The sequence below is a fragment of the Vicia villosa genome, linkage group LG6, assembly GCF_029867415.1.
Source record: "Vicia villosa cultivar HV-30 ecotype Madison, WI linkage group LG6, Vvil1.0, whole genome shotgun sequence".
NCBI classification, from domain to species: Eukaryota; Viridiplantae; Streptophyta; class Magnoliopsida; order Fabales; family Fabaceae; genus Vicia; species Vicia villosa.
The window spans coordinates 14690174-14710823 of record NC_081185.1 but is presented as its reverse complement, the minus strand read 5'-3'; the positions used below and the strand labels follow the sequence as shown (position 1 = coordinate 14710823).

Sequence of the window (20650 nt, the reverse complement as noted above, 5' to 3'; positions counted from 1 at the left end):
TTTATATACATTTGAAACTTTTCTATATAGGCAATTGATAATAAATGTTAATTAACCACTCTGCTTCCCTAATATGTTTAGGATAAACACCTCGTTCATTTCTAAGTTGTCCCACCCAATTGTTAACAAAACATGAAACAAAGAATGAAATAACATAATGGTTTCAAAAAACAAAAGAAACTTACAAAATTTGTTTCTTCATGTTGGCTCATATTTAAGCTCGATAAATCCTAAGCACCACCTGAGATAAATGAACTTTAATTAATGAGAATGCGATCATGACTGCATCTCACCTACCCAAGAGAAGATAAAAGTGAATGAAGCATAATCCCTCAAAAGATCATCATCATATATTAAATAAATAGAATAAACTTATTATATCTTATTAAATCTTGAAAAATCATTATGCGTTAAAAACAAATCAATAAATAAGATAACCACTAATTAATAAGCGTACTCATTAATATCAACATGATATCTATTTATTATCAATCAATGGTAAACCATAATCATCTACCTCTTAAAGAGAGTAACATGTTAGTGTTTAAACTTCGTATTATTTATTTGAACATTTTGCTTAAACATTTTTCTTGCACATTGCATTATGATTACAAGTCTCATTCACAATATTTTTTTTAATAGATAATTGATTGATAAAGCTCGCATTAGGGGTGCAACCCTTACAAACAGATAACACTAGAGAATGATTGAATCGGATAAAGAAAGTTTAAACCAATCGTAATAATTGGATCTAAACTTAGAATATCCGCTAGATAACTATCTCCAAGAAAGGAAAATAATATTAGAACAAACAACATCAAAACAAAAAACTCTCCCGTCGAAGATAATAGCATTCTGCATGATCCAAAGACACCAAATAATAGATAACCACACCACATTGATCTTAGCCTTTCTATGAATATTCAACACCTTGTCTTGTAAAACCCCAAACTCAAGAAACTCCTCTATGGTGATCACCTCCGGTATGCCAAGCCAAACGTAAATATGATTCCAAATCTCTTTCGCCCAATGACAATGAAAAAAGAGATGAAAAGAAGTTTCAACATGAACACCACAAAACTCACAATCTGGATTAGACATATTAGTAACTCCTCTTATCAATAAAAGATCTTTTGACGGAAGGCGCTCAATGAAAAATCTCCAAGAAAACAACTTTATCTTTGGCGGTAATGGAATGCTCCACATGACTTTCAAAGAATGAATCACATGAAGATCCCAAGCAAAGGATTTAGAGTTATTTATTATCCACGAAATGCCCGCTACCGTAAAATCCTTATCCGAATTAAAGAACCAACCGTAAGTATCACTCGCGACGTCACTCGGAATGTGACCCCCCACTAGCTCACGGAACCGGTGCCAACTCGGCAAATTAGCCGTTGCTGAACCGCTACCATCTCCCCGGGAAAATAAAGCTTGAACATCCCACAAATGTCTTCCGTCGACCCAAATCAAAATCTCCGTCACCGAATAATTTTTCTTAGTAGATAAATCATACAAATCCGGGAAAGAAAAGCGAAGAGGTTTGTCTCCCACCCACAATATTGAAACAAGCAAAAGATATATGTCCGAGGTTGGGACATCTATTAGTGTTAGGCAACTAAATTAAATCATAACCTATATGAATGACAAATTCACAATTAGCCTAGTTTAATTTTTTACACGTAAGAATGTCTTTTTTATAATAAAATGAAACGGATAATTATTGACTATTAGATTAAATATAAACGGTTGAGATTAAATAATCATTCTAATATAATTATTCATTGAAGCATTAATAAATTTAATGGTCAATAATTATTTCTTTCATTCTCATATAAATTGTTTAGGGTCATAAATATTTTCTATTAATTTTAACATAATCTCCAAAATTCATTCCCACATTTCTAGCCTAATTTCTATCCTATTAGATTCCATCTATATAAACCATGAGAGAGTTTGGAAATAATACAGTATACATTTGATAAATAAAAAGTTCAAAAGAACATTAAAATAAACAAAACATGGAAGCAAGCAACGTAGTACATATGTCTGAGTCATCCTCCACAATTGAATCACCACCATCTTTTAATAGCGACTGTGCAACAAATCAAGAAAGACATGATTTGAATACTAATTAATGAAATTGAAGCTTCAGGCACGGTACCAATGATAAAACATTTTTAAGAGAAAGAGTGGTTAGTTGAGTGATTTGGATGGAGATGGATGGAGAAAGAAAGTTATTATATGAAGCTAATTAGGTCAAAAACGAATCGAGAGCTTTGTGGATATGGCGTTTTGAAATTTTCTACAATCCATGATTTTTTTTTACATAAAACTCGTACTTCATTTCTTTTTTTTTTACTATGACTGTTTCGTCGAGACAAATGAGGCTATTCTTTTATTTAAATTGAATTCTTTAATATTATAAGTAGAAATATATTTTTGTTTAAAAAAAGTTATATAAAACGTTTCAAAAAAAATTAATTCAAACATTCTTTTCTATAATACTTTTAAATGATAAAATTTCAAAAATATTTAAAGTAAATACTACTTTATTAATTTCTCTTAAAAAATTGTTTAAAAATTTCTCAGAAAAATATATAATTTCTATCATTGTAAAAACTCTAATAATGTATATCAAATTGCTAATTATCAATATTTCTCTTTCAAGAATTATTTTTAAAATATAAAATGAAAAATAAGGTTTTTTAAAATTAATAACAAATGGCTTCGAAACATCTTTTTGGCACACGTGGTGGACGAAGGAAGGAATTCTAAAAGATTTATTTCCCATTCTGTTTTCTTTGTCTTTCTTACAGGATGTTTCAGTGGCATAAATGGGAGGATGGATCTCTAACGTTTGGAAGTGGTCGGAACTCGGCATACCACATCGAGCTATTGTGGAACAGAATCTGGAAATTTTGCTCAGCAGCCTTGTTTCATTACTGTCTCGTTACCATCCTGTCTGCGCAGGATTTGAAATCCAAACCGGTCCTGTTCTGGATGTTGTCCCGCCTAGCAACAATTCAGCTGATGTGAACCTTCCTGGTCCCTTTTCTGCGCCTGTTTCTGCTTCTGTGAACCTTCCTGTTTCCGAAGCGAGTAACAATTCTGCCAGCTGGGCATTGGGTAACAGCGGGGAGTTTTCGGTCTCCAACTGTTACAACATCATTAGTTCTGAGCATTTTCCTTGCGGTCCTATGGAAAGAAACGATAAAGCTCTCAAACTTATATGGAAGATGTTTGTTCCAATGAAGGTGAAGGCGTTTGCTTGGAGATGTTTCTATAATAGGATTCCGACTCGAGTAGCGTTGGAGACTAGAGGCATAACATCTTCCCTCCAATGCTGTTTTTGCGGATTATTCGCCGAATCAATTGAGCATCTCTTTTTGGATTGCGTCGTCCCTTTTTTGGTTTGGAAGGATATGGCGGATTGGATTGGCTGAAAGGTGGATAAGTTTGAAAGCCTTAAGGAGAGTTTCATGAAGTGGTATGGTTATTGCAAGCTCATGAAAGTGAGGAAAAGAAGATAAGGGGTTTTGTGGATGGAAATTTGCTGGAACATTTGGTTGGTCAGGAATGGAATTGTGTTCAGAAACGATACGTGGAATGTCAACGACATAGGGTGGAATTCTAAGATTTTGGCTTGGAAATGGTTAGTTATAGAAAAAGTTAGCCATACCAATTGTAACTTTTATAGTTTTAGCAAAGACCCAATGCTTTTCTTATCGTAAGTTGTAGTTGGTGGATAATTTCTCCTCGGGGTGTTTTGTTTTTCGCCCTCGTCCGTTTTTTTGTAGGTTCGGTTGAGAACTTAGGTTCTCTTTTATCAATGAATTCTTGCTTACAAAAAAAAAACTGGTTTGGGTTTACGACTTTACTAGTAAGATTATTTATACTAATATCTTTAATGTTGAGCTGATGACACTATATTATGGTTTGAGTATGTCTTCAAAATTTGACATCAAAGACCTGAAGTGTTAATCTTGCGTCAACTCTCCTTCCAAGTTTATCTCAAAGTCTGTTAATGTTTGACATTACTATATCATGACTCTTCACAGCATTAAAAAAGTTCTTCCAAGAAAATAACGAGTTAAAATATTTTATATTTTTAAGAAAGAGAATGTGTGTACTGATTATCTAGAAAATAATGGGATTTATAATGATGCGAACTATACATTAACTTCTTTATGTCAAGTGTTGACTTCTCGTTGGTTAGATCTTTCTTTACCTTATCTTTTACTTTATGCTTTTAGGATAGTCCCATCATCTTCTACCATTTTTTTCCCTTTGTGGCCTTTCTTCTAATCCTATTTCAAAATTTTAGACATGATTAATCACCACGGTGGAGATGTAATCCCCTAACCCCTTAATATTGATTGATATAATTGATTATTTTCCACTTGAAAGTGTTAGTAGCATATTTGTGGATTTAAACAAATTGGAGCCCTTCTTTCATTTGTGATGCAAATGATCCATCTGTTATCCTGTTCAAGTATGGTTGAATGAGTTTTCTCTCCTATGCTGATAAAGTGTTGATCCTATTTTAAAACAAAAATTTGTGTTTCCCTTTTAAGTGGTACTACAGTTGCTTTAAATTCTCCATTATACTCAGGAGGTATGTAGGCACAAGATGCGATGTCTTTTCTAGCATAATTTTAAAATCAAACAAACTCTTTTTTTACAAACAATTTTTGTATACATATTTACAAAAAGGTTCTTGTAGAGTACCACAAATACGAGGGGTGCTAACACCTTCCCCTTGTATAATCAACCATCGTACCTAAGATCTGTGCTTTTTATTAGTTTTGATTTAAAAACTTTTTTGGGTTTTATTTCGCTCTTTTCCCTTTTCCTTTGGAAACAATAAAGTGCGGTTGCGACTTTCACTAAAATAATGAGTCAAGTCAATCCAATGGCTTTGATCTCAATTTTTCCCTGCTATACACGACATTGTACCTTTGCAAATTGTGCACAATTACTAAATTGTTTTTCAAGTTTGAAATATTGACGTTGAACGAGAAATAATATAATTTATTCATTAGAAGTAAACTTATAAAATCTTCACAAAATGTTTACTGGGTGGACTAACTCATTAGAGAATGACAACTTCATCGTCAAACATATGATCAAATAGTTGACCTGAAAAATAAGTTTACCAGAGAAAAATGATTAATTTCTTGAAGTACTTAATCCATATGGTAGCATCGACAACATATATCATATATAGTAAAGATATGTCTAAATGAAATTTGCCTAAAATAGTACATAGGTGTTTACTGTGAAATTTAGGATACAAGCGCTAGTCTTTAAAAAGGTTACTCACATGATCGACTAGATGATCTTAAAACATATGTTGTAAAGTCTTCTAGAGTTTATATGATTTTGTGTTAAAAGACAAAGATTTTAACATAGGCGGAATCTTGAGAATAAAATAAAGGAAATAAAGTAAAGGTGCTGGAACTATAAAAAAGGCTTCGGCAGTGGTCGAAGTTAAAAGGACTGAAATTAAATGCATAAATGTAATTCTAAGGTAGAAGACTTGAAATTAGATAAAATGGTGTTTGCATACATACATTGCCCTCAATCAAACTCATTTCTCACTTCACACAGATACTTGCTTGTAGTAAATTAAACACACTGAAATCTAACACTAGAATTCATTTTTTATACTGAAATCTAAATAACTGTAACAAGCGGCCCTTTCTCCAGAAATTGACACGTCTTTGTTTGCATACGTATCGCCTTTAGACTTGCTTCTACCCGTTCTTCAAATGTAGCTAAGGCCAAAAATTAGTTATTTAGCCATGCTCCGCATTAGACCTGACTTTGTCGAAATGGTCTTCATTTTGCTCTAAATATTACTAAGTCCTAAACACTACTAAGTGCACAGGAACTTCGACACATTCATTGAAACAATCATGTGAAAAAACTCTTCAACATGTCTATCGAAAAAGCACCAGTAGAATCATCCATATTCTACTAAGTGTTTTTTTAATCTTCTTTGTGATATGCTGAGATTTGAGGTATGTCAAAAAATTTTGTTAACAGTAGGTTGATGATATCTTAATCCAGTGTGTAGTACGAAACCACTCAATGTTTAGTACGTAGGTTGATGATATCTTTAACAAATTTCTTTAGCCCAGATAATAATGAGGTAGAACTTGTTTAATCTTTTGAAAAAATTAGATAACATAGAATCTATTTAAAAAATTTTACACAAGTAACAAACATTATTCAATAGAACTGTTTTTTTTGATATTGTGTTATCATCAAAACCAAATTAAGAAGCATTGTTTTTCAACCCAATTTCAGTTCAATGATGTACATTATGGAAGATTTTACGTCGATCTATGAAAAATGTTTTCTTCATACATGAAGAAATAAAGTAGACTGTCGCATTTTCTTAATACATCTTATTTGGTTATGCATTCAAAATTGCACATCAATTTTTCTTTGAATGATCTATTACTATGATAATTTGGAATTAGATAATCTCTTTTCAATAAGCTGTCTCAAATCTTTCTAATATTAAGGATATGGTCTTAAAATATGTTACTAACATTGTTGAGTTACTTGTAAACGTAGAAATAAAATGAGGTTTTGAAATTAAACGCCAAATATTCGTCATTCTATAAATTTCATAATATATGTTTTCTTATTTATTAATTTAAACATTCAAATTACCATTCGTAACTCATTTAGTAAAAAATTTAATGCATATTTTAGTATTGTTGAGTTTTTAAAAAATGATTTGAAAATTCACGAATTCGTGAGCTGAGAGTGATCATCATTATCTATAAAAAACTAATTTACGTGGTTTCATTTTATGTGTAAAAAATAAAAAATCAATCACATGGTAATGGTATATATATATATATATATATATATATATATATATATATATATATATATATATATATATATATATATATTATATCATCGATATTTTTGATTTAAGGTAAAAAAAGACCTCAAGTTCTTTATTTAAAGTTAAACAAAGGTAAATAATATAGTAAACAAAATTTCTGTTATATATTAAAATTTACATTTTGAATATTGAATGAATTACGATTTATTTATTTATTAATTAATACATATATTCACTATTTATAATCTTAATCAATAATATAAAGTAAATATTGTAACTTTGAAATTGTCATTCTCTATATTAGTTGAACAATATCTCTTTTGTGGACAGGATGGAAAAACGAACCGGTTGTTCGGACATGTTTGTTTTGCCAGCATTTTTTCCTAAATAAAATAGAGAAATTACACGTTAAATGAAACTTACCATAAATAAAATAGAGGGTATCTACTAAATTCGTAAAACTTACATTAGAAATGAATATGTTGTTTATCCTAAAAATATAGTGGAGAAGCTGAATTGTTAATACATATTTGTTGTCAATTGCCTAAATATATAAACAACCTTACAAAATAAACCGTAATCAACAACAAAAGAATGAATAATAAAATTCATTTTTTGGCTTTACAAAATATTGTCAAAGCAATAATAACATTGAAGCTTTACAAAATCCATTTTTCATCAAGAGTTTAAATTTTCACTTTTTAACTTATCACTTTGTCGAGAACGTGTGTTTCATTTTATAAAAATTAAATGGCAGCGTAGTTTCAATTTTTTATATACTCTCTCATTATGAATTATAAATTGATTTTAGTTTCATTGGCATGAGTATGTTTTCATCAGCTTGGGCAATGCTCTCGTGCCTTGGACATTATCTCAACTTAACTTTTTATTGACATGGCCTATTGATGCACCAACAATCCAGCCAAGTTGGGTTAAAGCCCAATGCATGATCAGTATATCCCAAGCTAATGAAAATATAGCTAATTCCAACGAAAATAAAATAAGTTTCTAATCCATAATAATGAGTAATAGGTGAGTATATAACAATTGAAACTACTCCGTTATTTAATTTTTACCAAATATAATATTTACGAAATGGAACAAACGACTTAGCAATGTGATTATTTAAAAAAAAATTGGACTTTTGATAAAACAATGGCATAACCATTCTATTATATTCTAAACAAACAACCATTATGTGGATGTGGGTATGATTTATTTCGAGTTTCTTTTCTTAATCAAAATCCATTTACTAATAATTTCTACAGGCACAACCATTATGTTATATTCTATAAAAACAACAAATATAATAACTATATATGTCCCCAAAGTATCCTTGAAGAATTCCTAACACAATATTATATCATGCCAACAAAGGTTCTTAATTACAAAACATAACCGATTAATTGAAGAAATAATTGCATTTCCTTCCCGAAGTCTTGGTTGATTGAGATGCAGATATAATGGTTAGAAAAAAAGATTTTAAAAACATCAATAGATCATTAGCTAGCTTGAATCCACATAAAAGAAATGATTATAGTCACTACAAATTTTCTGATGAATTAATTATAGTGTACATGAATCATCTAAATCTTAATATACATACAAAAACCAATTTGCCATATTACCTATAATAATTTGCCATTAGAAGCAAAGAGATGATTATCCGTGAAGAGAGAGGTTTGTGGAGTGAAGAAGTGAAAGAAAGTTACTATGATCGCCACCAACAAATCCGAAGCAAAACCATATAAAAACATTTAGAATTTATTAGAGGAAATGATCATTCATATCCTTAGTCTATGATCGCCACCAACAATCCTGATATAAAAAAATATGTTCTTCATTGTCAAGTTGTCCCAACCCCTCAATACTTGTTGTTGGAAGACCAAATTTAATCATTCACTTCTGGTTTCATTAAACAATAACAAATGAGTTTCGTTGTAAATGCATACAAATTTTTAAGATATAATAAGGTTATCTTGTTTACTATATGTCATATTGTAAAATTAACACAATATCTCAGAGTATATACTTGTGTTTTACTTCTATATTCATGGCTTGTGTTTTATTCCCTTTGATCTCCTCTTCTTGTTGCACTTCGATGAGGAATCTTTGTAGGTGAGATGCAGTCCATATCGCGTTCTCATTGGAGTATTTATGATAAAGTTCCAAGTTAAAATTGGCGCCTGCAGCCTTAACAAACTCTGTAAGTTTGTTTTTGTTTAGAAGTCATTGTGTTGTTTCACTCTTTGTTTTGTTTTTTGACAATCTAAAAAACAAAGAGTTTGGATTAGGCACACAACAACTTATGAATAACTAGAATTTATCATAAAAATACTGGAAAAACTCAGTTGTTAACCAATATCTGTTGTGAATGGCCTTAATATATTAACTTCAATAGTATATAAATAATGTTATAATACCCTAATCAACAACAAACAAATAGTAAAATTTTTTTAGCTTTAAAAAAAAAAACAAGAATAACATTGGCCCAATCCATTTTCCATAAAAAGTCAAATTTAACCCGAGAGGGTTGGTCTAGCGGTGGAGCTTGGGCCTCAAGGGTGTGCTTCCCTTGAGGTCCTGAGTTCGAAGGAGTCCGGGGCCAACATTCGGAGGCTACGTGGGGGAGCTTAAAAAACTCCTCTCTGGTGGATTAGTCTGCACGGAAGGAAGGATACCACTCTATTAAAAAAAAAGTCAAATTTGATATGTTTTAAGTTATCACTTTGGGAGATCCTATATCCTATGGTTCGTTTTATAAAAATTAAATAGTTGAGAAGCTTCAATTTTTTATATACTTTCTTATTATGGAGTATGAACTCATTTTAGTTTCATTGGCACTACTATTTTTTCATCAGCTTGGGCAATGCTGTCTATGCCTTGGGCATTATCCCAATTGGAGTTGTTGTTGGCCTATTGAAAAAAAAAAAGGATTGTTGATGGACCAACAATCTAGCCAAATTGAGCTAATGCCCAATGCATGATCAACATATCCCAAGCTAATGAAAACATAGTTAATTCCAGCAAAAGTAAAATAAGTTTATAATCCATAATAATAGAGTGTATGACAATTGAAGCTACTCCATTATTTAATTTTTACCCAACATTAATCAAACGACTTCACCAATGTGATTGCTTGAAAAAAATCCAAATTGGACTTTTGATCGAAATTGGGTTAGGTAAATTTTTTTTTTGTGTGTGAGCAAGTTGTATTAATAAGGATAACTAAGGGTTCTCCAACCCCACACTAACATCTTTATTAAATCACAAAAGGAGTTTTATTATTCTTACTTTTCTTGATTAAGACTCTGTGACCTTATTTATTTATATAGCTTCTCCATTTAAGTAATTGACAACAATTTTTGGTTAACAATTCAGCTTCTCCATTGTTTTTAACATAAACAATCCATTCATTTCTAATGTGTCGTTTGGAATTGCCAACAAAACAAAAAACAAACAATAAAACAACACAATGACTTCTAAACATCAACAATGGCAAAAAACCATTCTATTATATTCTAAACAAACATTCATTATGCGGGTATGATTTATATTGAGTTTCCTTACTTTTTTATTTTTTTCAATAAGCAAGGATTATATTAAACGAGAGAACCCAAGTTCTCCAAAAGATACAACAAGCACAGAATGAGTACCGGCCAAAGAAAATTAGACTCCAATTGTATCTTACGACAAATAGTATATTGGATCCCTACTAAATTCGTAAAAATTACAATTGGGTTGTATAAAACAACGCTATTTTATTCATTAATCAAAATTCATTTACTAATAATTTCTACATTATAATAAAATACAGAAACAACCATAATGTTATATTCTAAACAAACAACAAATATACATGACTATGATATGTCTCTAAATTATCCTTGATAAGGAATTCCTAACACAATATTATATCATGCAGTAAAAAATTCTTAATCATAAAACATAGCTAACTAATTAATTGAAGTAATAATTGCATTTCTTTCCGGAAGATAAAACTTTGTACCTTGGTTAAAAAATGAACCACTGGTAAATGCTTGAATGAAGTGTGTACCTTGCATTTCCTTCCAGAAGTCTTGGTTGATCGAGATGCACATATTTTAGTGAATAAAGATATGCCAAAAACATGAATGGATAATTAGATAGGTTGAATTCACATAAAAGAAAAAAAGTTGCTTCTAACTCTTACCTCTGTAGTTACTAAAAATTTCTGATGAATGGATAATTTTTGTGTGCAGACATTTTGTACATAATCACCTTAATCTTAATAATCATACAAAAACCAATTTTGGATAGTATCATATACCTAATAATTTTCCATCAGAAGCAAAACGAAACTATGGGAAACTTTATTGCTCCAAAACGAAACTAGAGTGTGGGGTTTTATTATTGTTGAACGGTTTTCAAGTTAGAGATTTTCATGTGTGATTTCTTGACCAAGTTTTGTGTTAAAGTAGCTGACCAGGCAATACTCTCAACCACATTTACACTCTCCTAGTTTACTAATTTTTCTCCACACAAAAGGGAGAAATTTTTTACAATTATTAAAATATTATAATAATACTATAATTATTAAAAATAGTAAAAAAGGTAAAATTCGTAAAAATAAAAATTTTACAAACTTGAAAATAAATAAATGAATAAACTTACAGGACTGGTAAAACTTTCACAATTTTTAAATATTTTTAATTCATCAAATATAAATGATAAATTAAATGAAATTGTTTTTTCTTTTAATAGAAATGCTTTTAATCGAAAAAAATATAGATGATAAATCAATAATATGCTTTTATATAGTAGAACTTGCTTAAATATTAATTTTCTAACTTGCAAATAAATAAATCAGACATATTAAAATACAAGTAATAATTTCAAATAATTCAATATTTTTAATAAATGAAAATATTGGTAATAAATAAATAAAGTTCTACTCTTAAGACACTTCTATTTTAGTCAAATAAATAATATGAAAACTTCCAATAAATAAAAAAACATAGAATACGGTTTTTTTTTTGCAATAAATGTAGAGAATAAAGAGAGTTTCAAAAAAACAGTACAAGAAAACATCGAAAAATTAAAATTGATGTATTTAATATAAAAATAAATAATTTATAAAATAATATTTTTGGTAAGATTCTACTTTTATAAAAAATTTAAATACTTAGTACAACAAAAAAGATTCAATAAATTGCTCTTTATATGAAATTATTACATTTGAATATCTTTTATGTAACGTCTCTAATCCTATAATCATGGAATCAAATGAAGTATGACCTAATGACAATTAGTGTTAATATGTCACTAAGTCTTAAGAATTATTAAGAAGGAGGAGATAATGACTTAGTATGAATGGAAGTGAGTAGTTAGAATCAAACTAAGTGGCATCTTGGTAATTACCACTTAGTTGAATGACAAATTAGACATTAAACATTAACGCATGAGCCATAAAAACTTGTTGGAATGGAGGAATATTTATCCTTATAAAAGAATCACTTCTTTTGGAAGGTAAAGAGATTAGAACATCATGCCAAGTGCGAAGCTATGAACCTAACTAACCTTGCTTTTGCATACGATATACTTTTATTCTGTAGGGGAGATGTGAAGTCAGTAGAACTTTTAATGCAAGCTTTTCATAATTTCTCTGATTCTACAGGGCTGATCTTCAATCCAAAAAAGTGTAAAGCTTTTTATGGCAGCATTGATGCAGACAGCAAGCAGAAGATCACTCATATTACAGGATTTATTGAAGGCAGTTTTCCTGTAAAATACTTGGGTGTCCCTCTTAGCAGTAGGAAGCTAGGTATGATACACTACCTCCCTCTTATTGATAAAATTACTGCACGAGTTAGGCATTGGTCCTCAAAATTATTAAGCTATGCAGGTAGAGTCCTATTGGTTAGGAGTGTTATTGGCTCCCTAACTCAGTACTGGATGCTTAACTTCCCTCTCCCAAAGGTTGTTCTTAAAAGAATTGATACAATATGTCGTATTTTTGTGTGGACTGGGAAAACTGACATGAGCAGGAAAAGCCCTGTAGCATGGAGTAGAGTATGCAGCCCAGCAAAATATGGTGGTCTTGGATTGTTAAATATCACTATATGGAATCAGGTTGCTCTCCTTAAATGCCTATGGAATATTTGCAAAAAGAGTGACAATTTATTGATACAATGGATTCATAAGGGTTACTTAAAGGGCAAGGATGTGTTGCAAGTGGATATAGGCCAACACTGGACATGGATATTGAAGAAAGTTGTGAAAGGAAGGACATTGATTGATAAGATAAGGTTTGGTTGGGATCAAATGGTTGCTGCTGGCAGCTTCTCGATGCGCAGAGTTTATACTTGGCTGATGGAGCATAACGCCATCGTTCCTTGGTACAGTTTGATGATGCACAATATGGCCAGACCAAAGGCTCGGGTCACCCTTTGGATGCTATGCCATGGACACCTCCCCACGAAGGATAGGCTGAACCGCTTTGGTATTATCTCGAACACTACGTGCGGCATGTGTGGCAAGGAAGAGGAAAGTGCAGACCATGTCTTCTTCTCGTGTGATGAAACAGTGAGGATTTGGCAAGGGATTCTCCATTGGTTGAACATTAGTCACAACATTCAGTCATGGAGTAGAGACTTGAACTGGATTTTGACAAAAGCTAAAGGCAGAGGTTGGAGAGCCAGGATCTTTCACCTGGCTATAACTGAAGCTATTCACGAAATATGGTTATATAGGAATGCAATAGTCTTCAAGCACTACAAGAAATTTGACTTATAGCGACGACATAATTCCATAGGTAAATGAAGTAAACCCGTGGGTATAGACTGTAAAACCTATACCGACGGACATTTTGTTCTGTGTACTTTGATTATCCTATACCCACGGAAAATTTCCATCGCAATATCCTATAGCTACGGAAATTTGAGACTGTTGAACAAAATCTCAGTCCTATACCCACAGACATTAACACTTTAATTTATCTGTTTACCCACACATTTGTCTGTTGGTATAGCTTTGGCTATATTTTTTTTTTTTTACATTTTATTAATAATAATAAAAATTTATGTTTTATTAATAATAATAGTTTGTCAATATTTTTTTTTTACAAATGCCTGCTATAACTATAAAAGTAAATTTCAATTATATTAAAAAACTAATAAGTCTTACAAAATATCTCAAATTAACAAAGTATATTAGAATACAAAAACAATGTCACTTAAGTAAATCCTTCAAAATTAAAATTGCATCAAATATCTTAAGAGTAGAACAATATGGCAGCCATTATTTGCTTCTAATCCATCATAAAATTATAAATCTAAAAACTAACAACCACCAAAATATGCATGTGCATGACATCCCTACAAAGCAATAAAGTGCAATGATTTACAACCAAATCCAATTAGATAGTAGTAGCCACCAAAACCAGTCAAATAAAAAAACAAAGAACTCACAACACAACACATGACCAAAAACACATCCAATATAAATTCAGTTTCTAATCTTTCTCTCTTTGATCTTAGTTAGTGGAAGGACTTGGAGAATCCCTTTGGTCGGGGGAACTAGAAGCATTTGTCACCTATAAAAAATAAAACAAAAAATTTACAAATTCAATTAAGTTGATATTTTGATAATATTTGAAAATATGAACTCAAAGAGTAAAATAAAATATACCTGTCTTGCAGCTCGTAAAATGTCATTTACATCTTCTCCAGCAAATCTATTTTGAATCAATGACAACACATTTGCCAACATTGCATTTGTACTCTCTTGTTTTTCTTCCATTTGCTTATGTTTTTCTTCCATTTGCTTAACTTTATCGCGTAACTCTTGATTTTCAGACAAAGAAGATTTCAATTTTTTAGGTTTGGGAATCTTGCCCATACAACGCACATGTCCTTTCTTTTCAGGTCCTTGTACTTGAGAATATATATCATCCTTCCAAGGCATATGACTTTGAATCTCTTGAACCGATTGAGATGTTTCAGCCTCATTATCATGTTTGTTTAGTTCTTCCTGAAACACTAAAAATAGATGAAACAAAAACAAGCAATAACAATTTTCATCCAATCATGACACAAATTGCAGAATAGCACAAGTATATATATATATATATATATATATATATATATATATATATATTCAAAAAAACAACCATCCAAAACAAACTTAAATATAAAAAATGGTTGAAATACCACTTCTTGTACTAGTTTCACGATAAACCAGATAAACCAGTGATAAAGTAACTAATATTGAAATATCATATATAACTAAACAAAAGAGTTGACACTGTAACTGCAAACAAGCCAATACTACTTGCAACAGGATTCAGGATAAGGTCCATAAAGCTAAACTAAAAAAATGATATAGTCACCATGTTAGGGGACTAAAGAGGCAATGAAAAAATTACAATTCAAATATTAATAAGTTATTGGCTCAAATGCAGCAACCACACTAAAAAATGATATAGTCAGATGTGCCAGCTTATAAAGTTAGAATCAAAGTGACACATAAAAATTCTAAATAACAAAATCTCCAAAACCAGTAACAAAGCAGCAAACCAGAAGACACATATGAATGAAAGAAACTCTTACAATCAATCTTGCAGCTTTTTCATTGACAATTGAACCGTCTTTACGGGTACGGGTATCAATGTAAATCTCTTTACGTTTGGGTGATACTCCATTGCCTTTATTTTTCTAAAACCAAAGAAACATCTTTATATGTAATTTATATTATAAATACAATGTACTCGATAACAAGTTCAAATATAAACAAACCTTTTCATCAATCAATTTTGGGAGACTTTTTGTACCCATACAATGAATATCTTCAAACTTAGCACGATTTTGTCTATTAATTTTACTTACTTTCTACAATTGATACAAAACAATATTAGTCAAGCAAAGATACCAAAGTTAAAAAATAGTTCATGATATGAAAGAATCTAATTTGCCTTACTTGTCCTTCTTCAGAAAACCAATGATGAACTAATTGCCTCCACTGATTTGGATCAACCCTACTATCTGGTACAACAGATGCAATTTCTTCTTCAGTTTTACTTGGGTCATATGCCTTTGATTTTAAATCACTCTTCCATTGTCTCCACTTCTCGTTCATCTCAGATTTCAACATTTCTCTTGTTGTGTCATTTATAGGAGGAACAAACTCAAATTTGGACTAAACAAATAGAGAAATCTTAAATAAATATAACATAAAATAAGCGATAATATAAATTTGGATACACCATGCCTTATATATAAAATTATAATACCTCTATCAATTTTAACATATCTAATTTTTCCTCATCAGGCATTTTCTTCCAAGATATGTATTTGATGGAAGCATATTGATTCCTTCGAACCATACTTCCTATGAAACGAGTAAGAGTTGTCCCTTCCTCACCAATGGGTCGACCATACTTGTCCAAATTAACAATTATGAAATCACCACCATCCATGTCCCATACATCTAACATTCTTGTTGGACCTCTCAATTTTTTAGGTTCAACCTCTACATGTAAGACAACAAAACATAAATCATATAAATATTATGCTAACATAAAATAAATTATAAAAATAGAAACTATAAATAATTTACACCTTTTTCAATATGAGCTTCTTCTGCTTCTATATCAGAAGGAATGGAGTGGGAATCTTCAGACTCGTGTGTTTCATCTTCCATACGACTAAGGTTGTAGCAAGTTTCTTCAACACTACTTCCTTGGGCATGAGTTAAAGTTCTCCGAGTTTCTTCAGCATTACTTCCTTCTGCATGAGTTGAGTTTGTTTGAGTTTCTTCAATATTACTTCCTTGGGCTTGTGTGGAGGTTGTTTGAGTTTCTTCAACATTACTTCCTTGAGCTTGAGTTGAGGTTGTATAAGTAGCATTACTCCCTTGGTTTGATTCTTTTAAGATGCGGCTCCCAATATTTAATTTTCTCTTCCTTCCCATTGCTGTAATACTTTCAATTAAGCAAGTGAATGATTAACACAAACTTGAACTAGCTTTAGACATAAAATAGCATCAGATAGAATAGCAACAGTATGATGACCATAAAATATAAAGTAAATGAGATTGTGTGCATAGAAAAAGAAAACATAATGAGTCTAAAATCAAATTCATAATCAAAACATTAGCTAAGCAAAAAGTCAATTCCAATTGTATAGAAAAAGTACAAAATCATTGAAAATTAAAACATATCCTCTTCCTCCCCATCCTCTTCATCAATATTATTATCAACAACAACTTCAAAGAAATCATTATCATCAACTGAAACTCCAATTGGTAAATCATTAACATTTTGAGTAGCTTCGCTCGTATTATGAAGTGGTTGCTCATGGATTTCTTCAACTTCATTGGATTCCTCATCACCCATATCATAAATATCCCTCAGCTTTGCATCTAATACAACAAGTCAATCCTTATTTCTCTCATCATATACATAGAACACCTTTTTAGCTTGTGATGCAAAAACAAATGGATCATCCCAAAGATTTTTTCCAGTATGTTTCAAAAATTTGAAATTCACAAGTGTCATTCCAAACTTATCTTTCTTGACCCCTTTCTTGATATCAACCCAATCACATTTGAATAACACAGCCTTGTACTTTCCCGAATAATCCAATTGTATTATATCAGTTATTGCTCCATAGTAATTAATTTCATCATTTGAGATCTTTGTCCTTACAACTACTCCGCAATTTTGCGTATTCAAGTATCTTTCTCTCTTCCTTGTGCGGAACCTAAAACCATTAATGACATAACCGATGTATCTCCTTACCACCTCATATGGTCCACGAGCTAACCATCTAAGTTCATGAGTAACTTCATGGCTCCCTTGTTCATCCATGTGATGAATCTATAATAATTCAATAACAAGAGTTAGCTAACGACATAAACAGCCAACAACTAAACTAAGTGATTTCAATTCTTTTGTGCTTACCCTCTCTCGAAACCAATCACTAAATTTTTTACTATGTTGTTTATCGACTTCAAGTTGTGACAATCGTCGCGGTCTAGCCTGTCTCTTAAGAAGTCCAATGTGTTCTCTAAAAATAAAGAATATATAATTAGACGAGTAAAAAAGTACACAAAAGTGTAAAAGTTAAATATTATTGATGTCTTAATCTATAAATGAAGCGACTGCATCACAATTAGAAAGAACATATCTATGAGCTTGCATTAACTCCTTTTCATCAAGCTTAGTTCTACTAATTCTCTTGCGCTTCCCTATTTTTAACGTTTGTTGTTTTTTCCTTCCTAGTGGTCTTCCAACAGGATGTAGAAATGTCACATCATCTTCCAATGTATAATCATCATCATTTCTGCTAGGTCTGTTGAGCCTAGTTTCCACCCCCGATAGATATTGTGAACAAAAGGTCAAGCATTCATTGGCCAAAAAACCTTCTGCAATTGATCCTTCTGGATGTGCTCTATTGCGTACAAATGACTTAAGTGTAAGAAGAAACCTGGAAGTAAATTTTGTTTTACATATCTATGCTTTTAGCATAAAAAATAACGTATTTAATAATTATGTCATGTTAAAATAACGAGTTCATACCTCTCAATAGGATACATCCACCGATATTGTACTGGTCCAGCAACCTTGGCTTCATAAGCCAAATGAATTACCAAATGTATCATAATGGTAAAAAAAGATGGAGGAAAAATTGTTTCTAGTTGACAAAGTGGTATAGCTATTTGAGACTCCAATTGTGCAAGAACATCCATATTAAGTACCTTAGAGCATATTTGCTTGAAGAAGTTGCAAAGGTCAATAATAACTGAAGTGACTTTATCAGGCAAAGAACCCCTTAACGCAACCGGAAGAAATTGTTGCATTAAAACATGACAATCATAACTTTTTAAGCCAAATATCTTTCGTTGCTTGACATGCACACAACGTGAGATGTTTGATGAGCATTCATCTGGAGCTTTTACATTCTTGAGGATGCTCAGAAAAGCTTCTTTTTCTTTGGTAGTCATTTGATAACATGCTCTAGGAAGAAGCATTGTACTGCCTTTGGGACTTGGTTGGGGGTGAAGCGTACTTCTTATGCCCATATCTACAAGGTCAGCCCGTGCCTTATAATTATCTTTGGATTTTCCCTCTTGGTTTAACAATGTACCAATGATATTATCACATACATTTTTTTCAATGTGCATCACATCTAGATTGTGACGCAATACATTATATTGGCAATAAGGCAAAGTGAAGAAAATACTCTTCTTTTTCCAAGGTTGTGCCCCATTCTCTAGACCCTCTTCTAAAATTTCATCTATTTCCCTTGTAATTTCGACTCCATCTTGTCTTCTAGGAGGATGATCCCTTAACTCCATTGTTCCATCAAAATCCCTACTATTCAACCTCCACTTGTGATTAGGCGCTAACCAACGCCGATGACACATGTAGCAAAATTTTCCACCATTACTTAACCATCGTGAGGAAGTTTCAACACCACAACATGGACAAGCATATTGTCCTTTAGTACTCCATCCAGATAAGTTTGCATATGCAGGAAAGTCATTGATAGACCACATTATAGCAGCGTGGAGTTGAAATGTCTCTTTCTTGTAGGCATCAAAAGTTTCAATTCCATCAAACCATAACTCTTGCAGCTCTTGTACTAATGGTTGTAGATAAACATCAATATTATTTCCGGGACCTTTAGGGCCTGGAATGAGTAGTGATAACATGAAAAATGATTGTTTCATACACATCCAAGGAGGAAGATTATAAGGAATTAGCATGACAGGCCAAGTGCTATGAGTTATACTCATAGTCTTAAAAGGATTGAATCCATCAGAAGCCACCCCTAATCGAACATTACGTGGATCTGACGAAAATGTTGGATATCGAGAGTTAAATTCCTTCCAAGCAAGTGATTCAGCCGGATGCCTAAGAGACCCATCATTCAATCGACTCTCATGGTGCCATCTCATTGATTCTGAAACTTTAGATGACATGAATAACCTCTGCAACCTTGGTTTCAAAGGAAACCAAAGAAGGATCTTTGCGGGTAAGTTCTTCCGCTTTTCAAAAGTCTCTTTTCCATTAGCTTGTACATCCTCATTTGTTGTTTTCCACCTTGAAGTACCACACTTTGGACATATTTGCTCATTGATATGTTTATCCCAATACAATATGTAGTCATTAGGACAAGCATGGATCTTTTCATACCCCAATCCTAACCCTGAAATCATCTTCTTTGTTTCATAATATGACTTTGGTAAAACATTTCCTTCTGGTAGAGCATCTTTCAATAATTCTAATAACATAGAGAATGACTTATCGCTCCACCCATGAAGACACTTTAAATGATATAAATGCACCATAAAGGATAGTTTGCTATACTTCTTACAATTTGGATATAGAACTTGCTCATTCTCTTTCACCAATTTGTAAAATTTAACATTTTCTCCTACTTCTGGAATCCTTTCACCTTCGCTAGAAAATGTAGGCATTGCAAAAACATCATGAATTAACCCATCCATATCATGCCCCATTTCAAAATGTTCACTCGTGTCACTTGAAGTTGTGGGTCTCTCACCGTGAAATATCCATTGTGTATAACCTCTAAGGAATCCACGGCGCGGATCAATTAAGTGTTCATAAACACTTGAACGAGTATGTGACTTACAGTTGGCACATTTTATACAAGCACATAGTATTTTTTCATTGTCTTCAGCCTTTTGAAAAGCAAATTCAAGAAATTCATTAAGCCCTCGAATATATTCTTGACTTTGTTTTGACAGATCACGAATCCATTCTCTAGACTCCAT

The 20650-nt window shown here is 31.7% G+C and overlaps 1 protein-coding gene across 1 annotated transcript; it reads right to left on the bottom strand.

Annotated features, from left to right (window-relative positions):
- Positions 1-17282: 17282 nt before the first annotated feature.
- LOC131613247 (uncharacterized) lies at positions 17283-20650 on the bottom strand. Its single transcript, XM_058884934.1, has 4 exons — positions 18429-20650; positions 18049-18336; positions 17811-17916; positions 17283-17726 (listed from the first exon to the last, which is right to left on the bottom strand). The coding sequence occupies exons 1-4, from the start codon at positions 20648-20650 to the stop codon at positions 17283-17285; spliced, it is 3060 nt and encodes a 1019-aa protein (XP_058740917.1).

Bases quoted from the DNA above. Each gene is read 5' to 3' on its own strand.
- LOC131613247 (XM_058884934.1), bottom strand. From the start codon at position 20,650: ATGGAGTCTAGAGAATGGATTCGTGATCTGTCAAAACAAAGTCAAGAA. The intron at 17,917-18,048 runs GCAAGCTCATAG...CTTTATTTTTAG, and splicing joins CTTGATGAAAAGGAGTTAAT to AGAACACATTGGACTTCTTA. The intron at 17,727-17,810 runs GTAAGCACAAAA...GAATTATTATAG, and splicing joins GTGATTGGTTTCGAGAGAGG to ATTCATCACATGGATGAACA.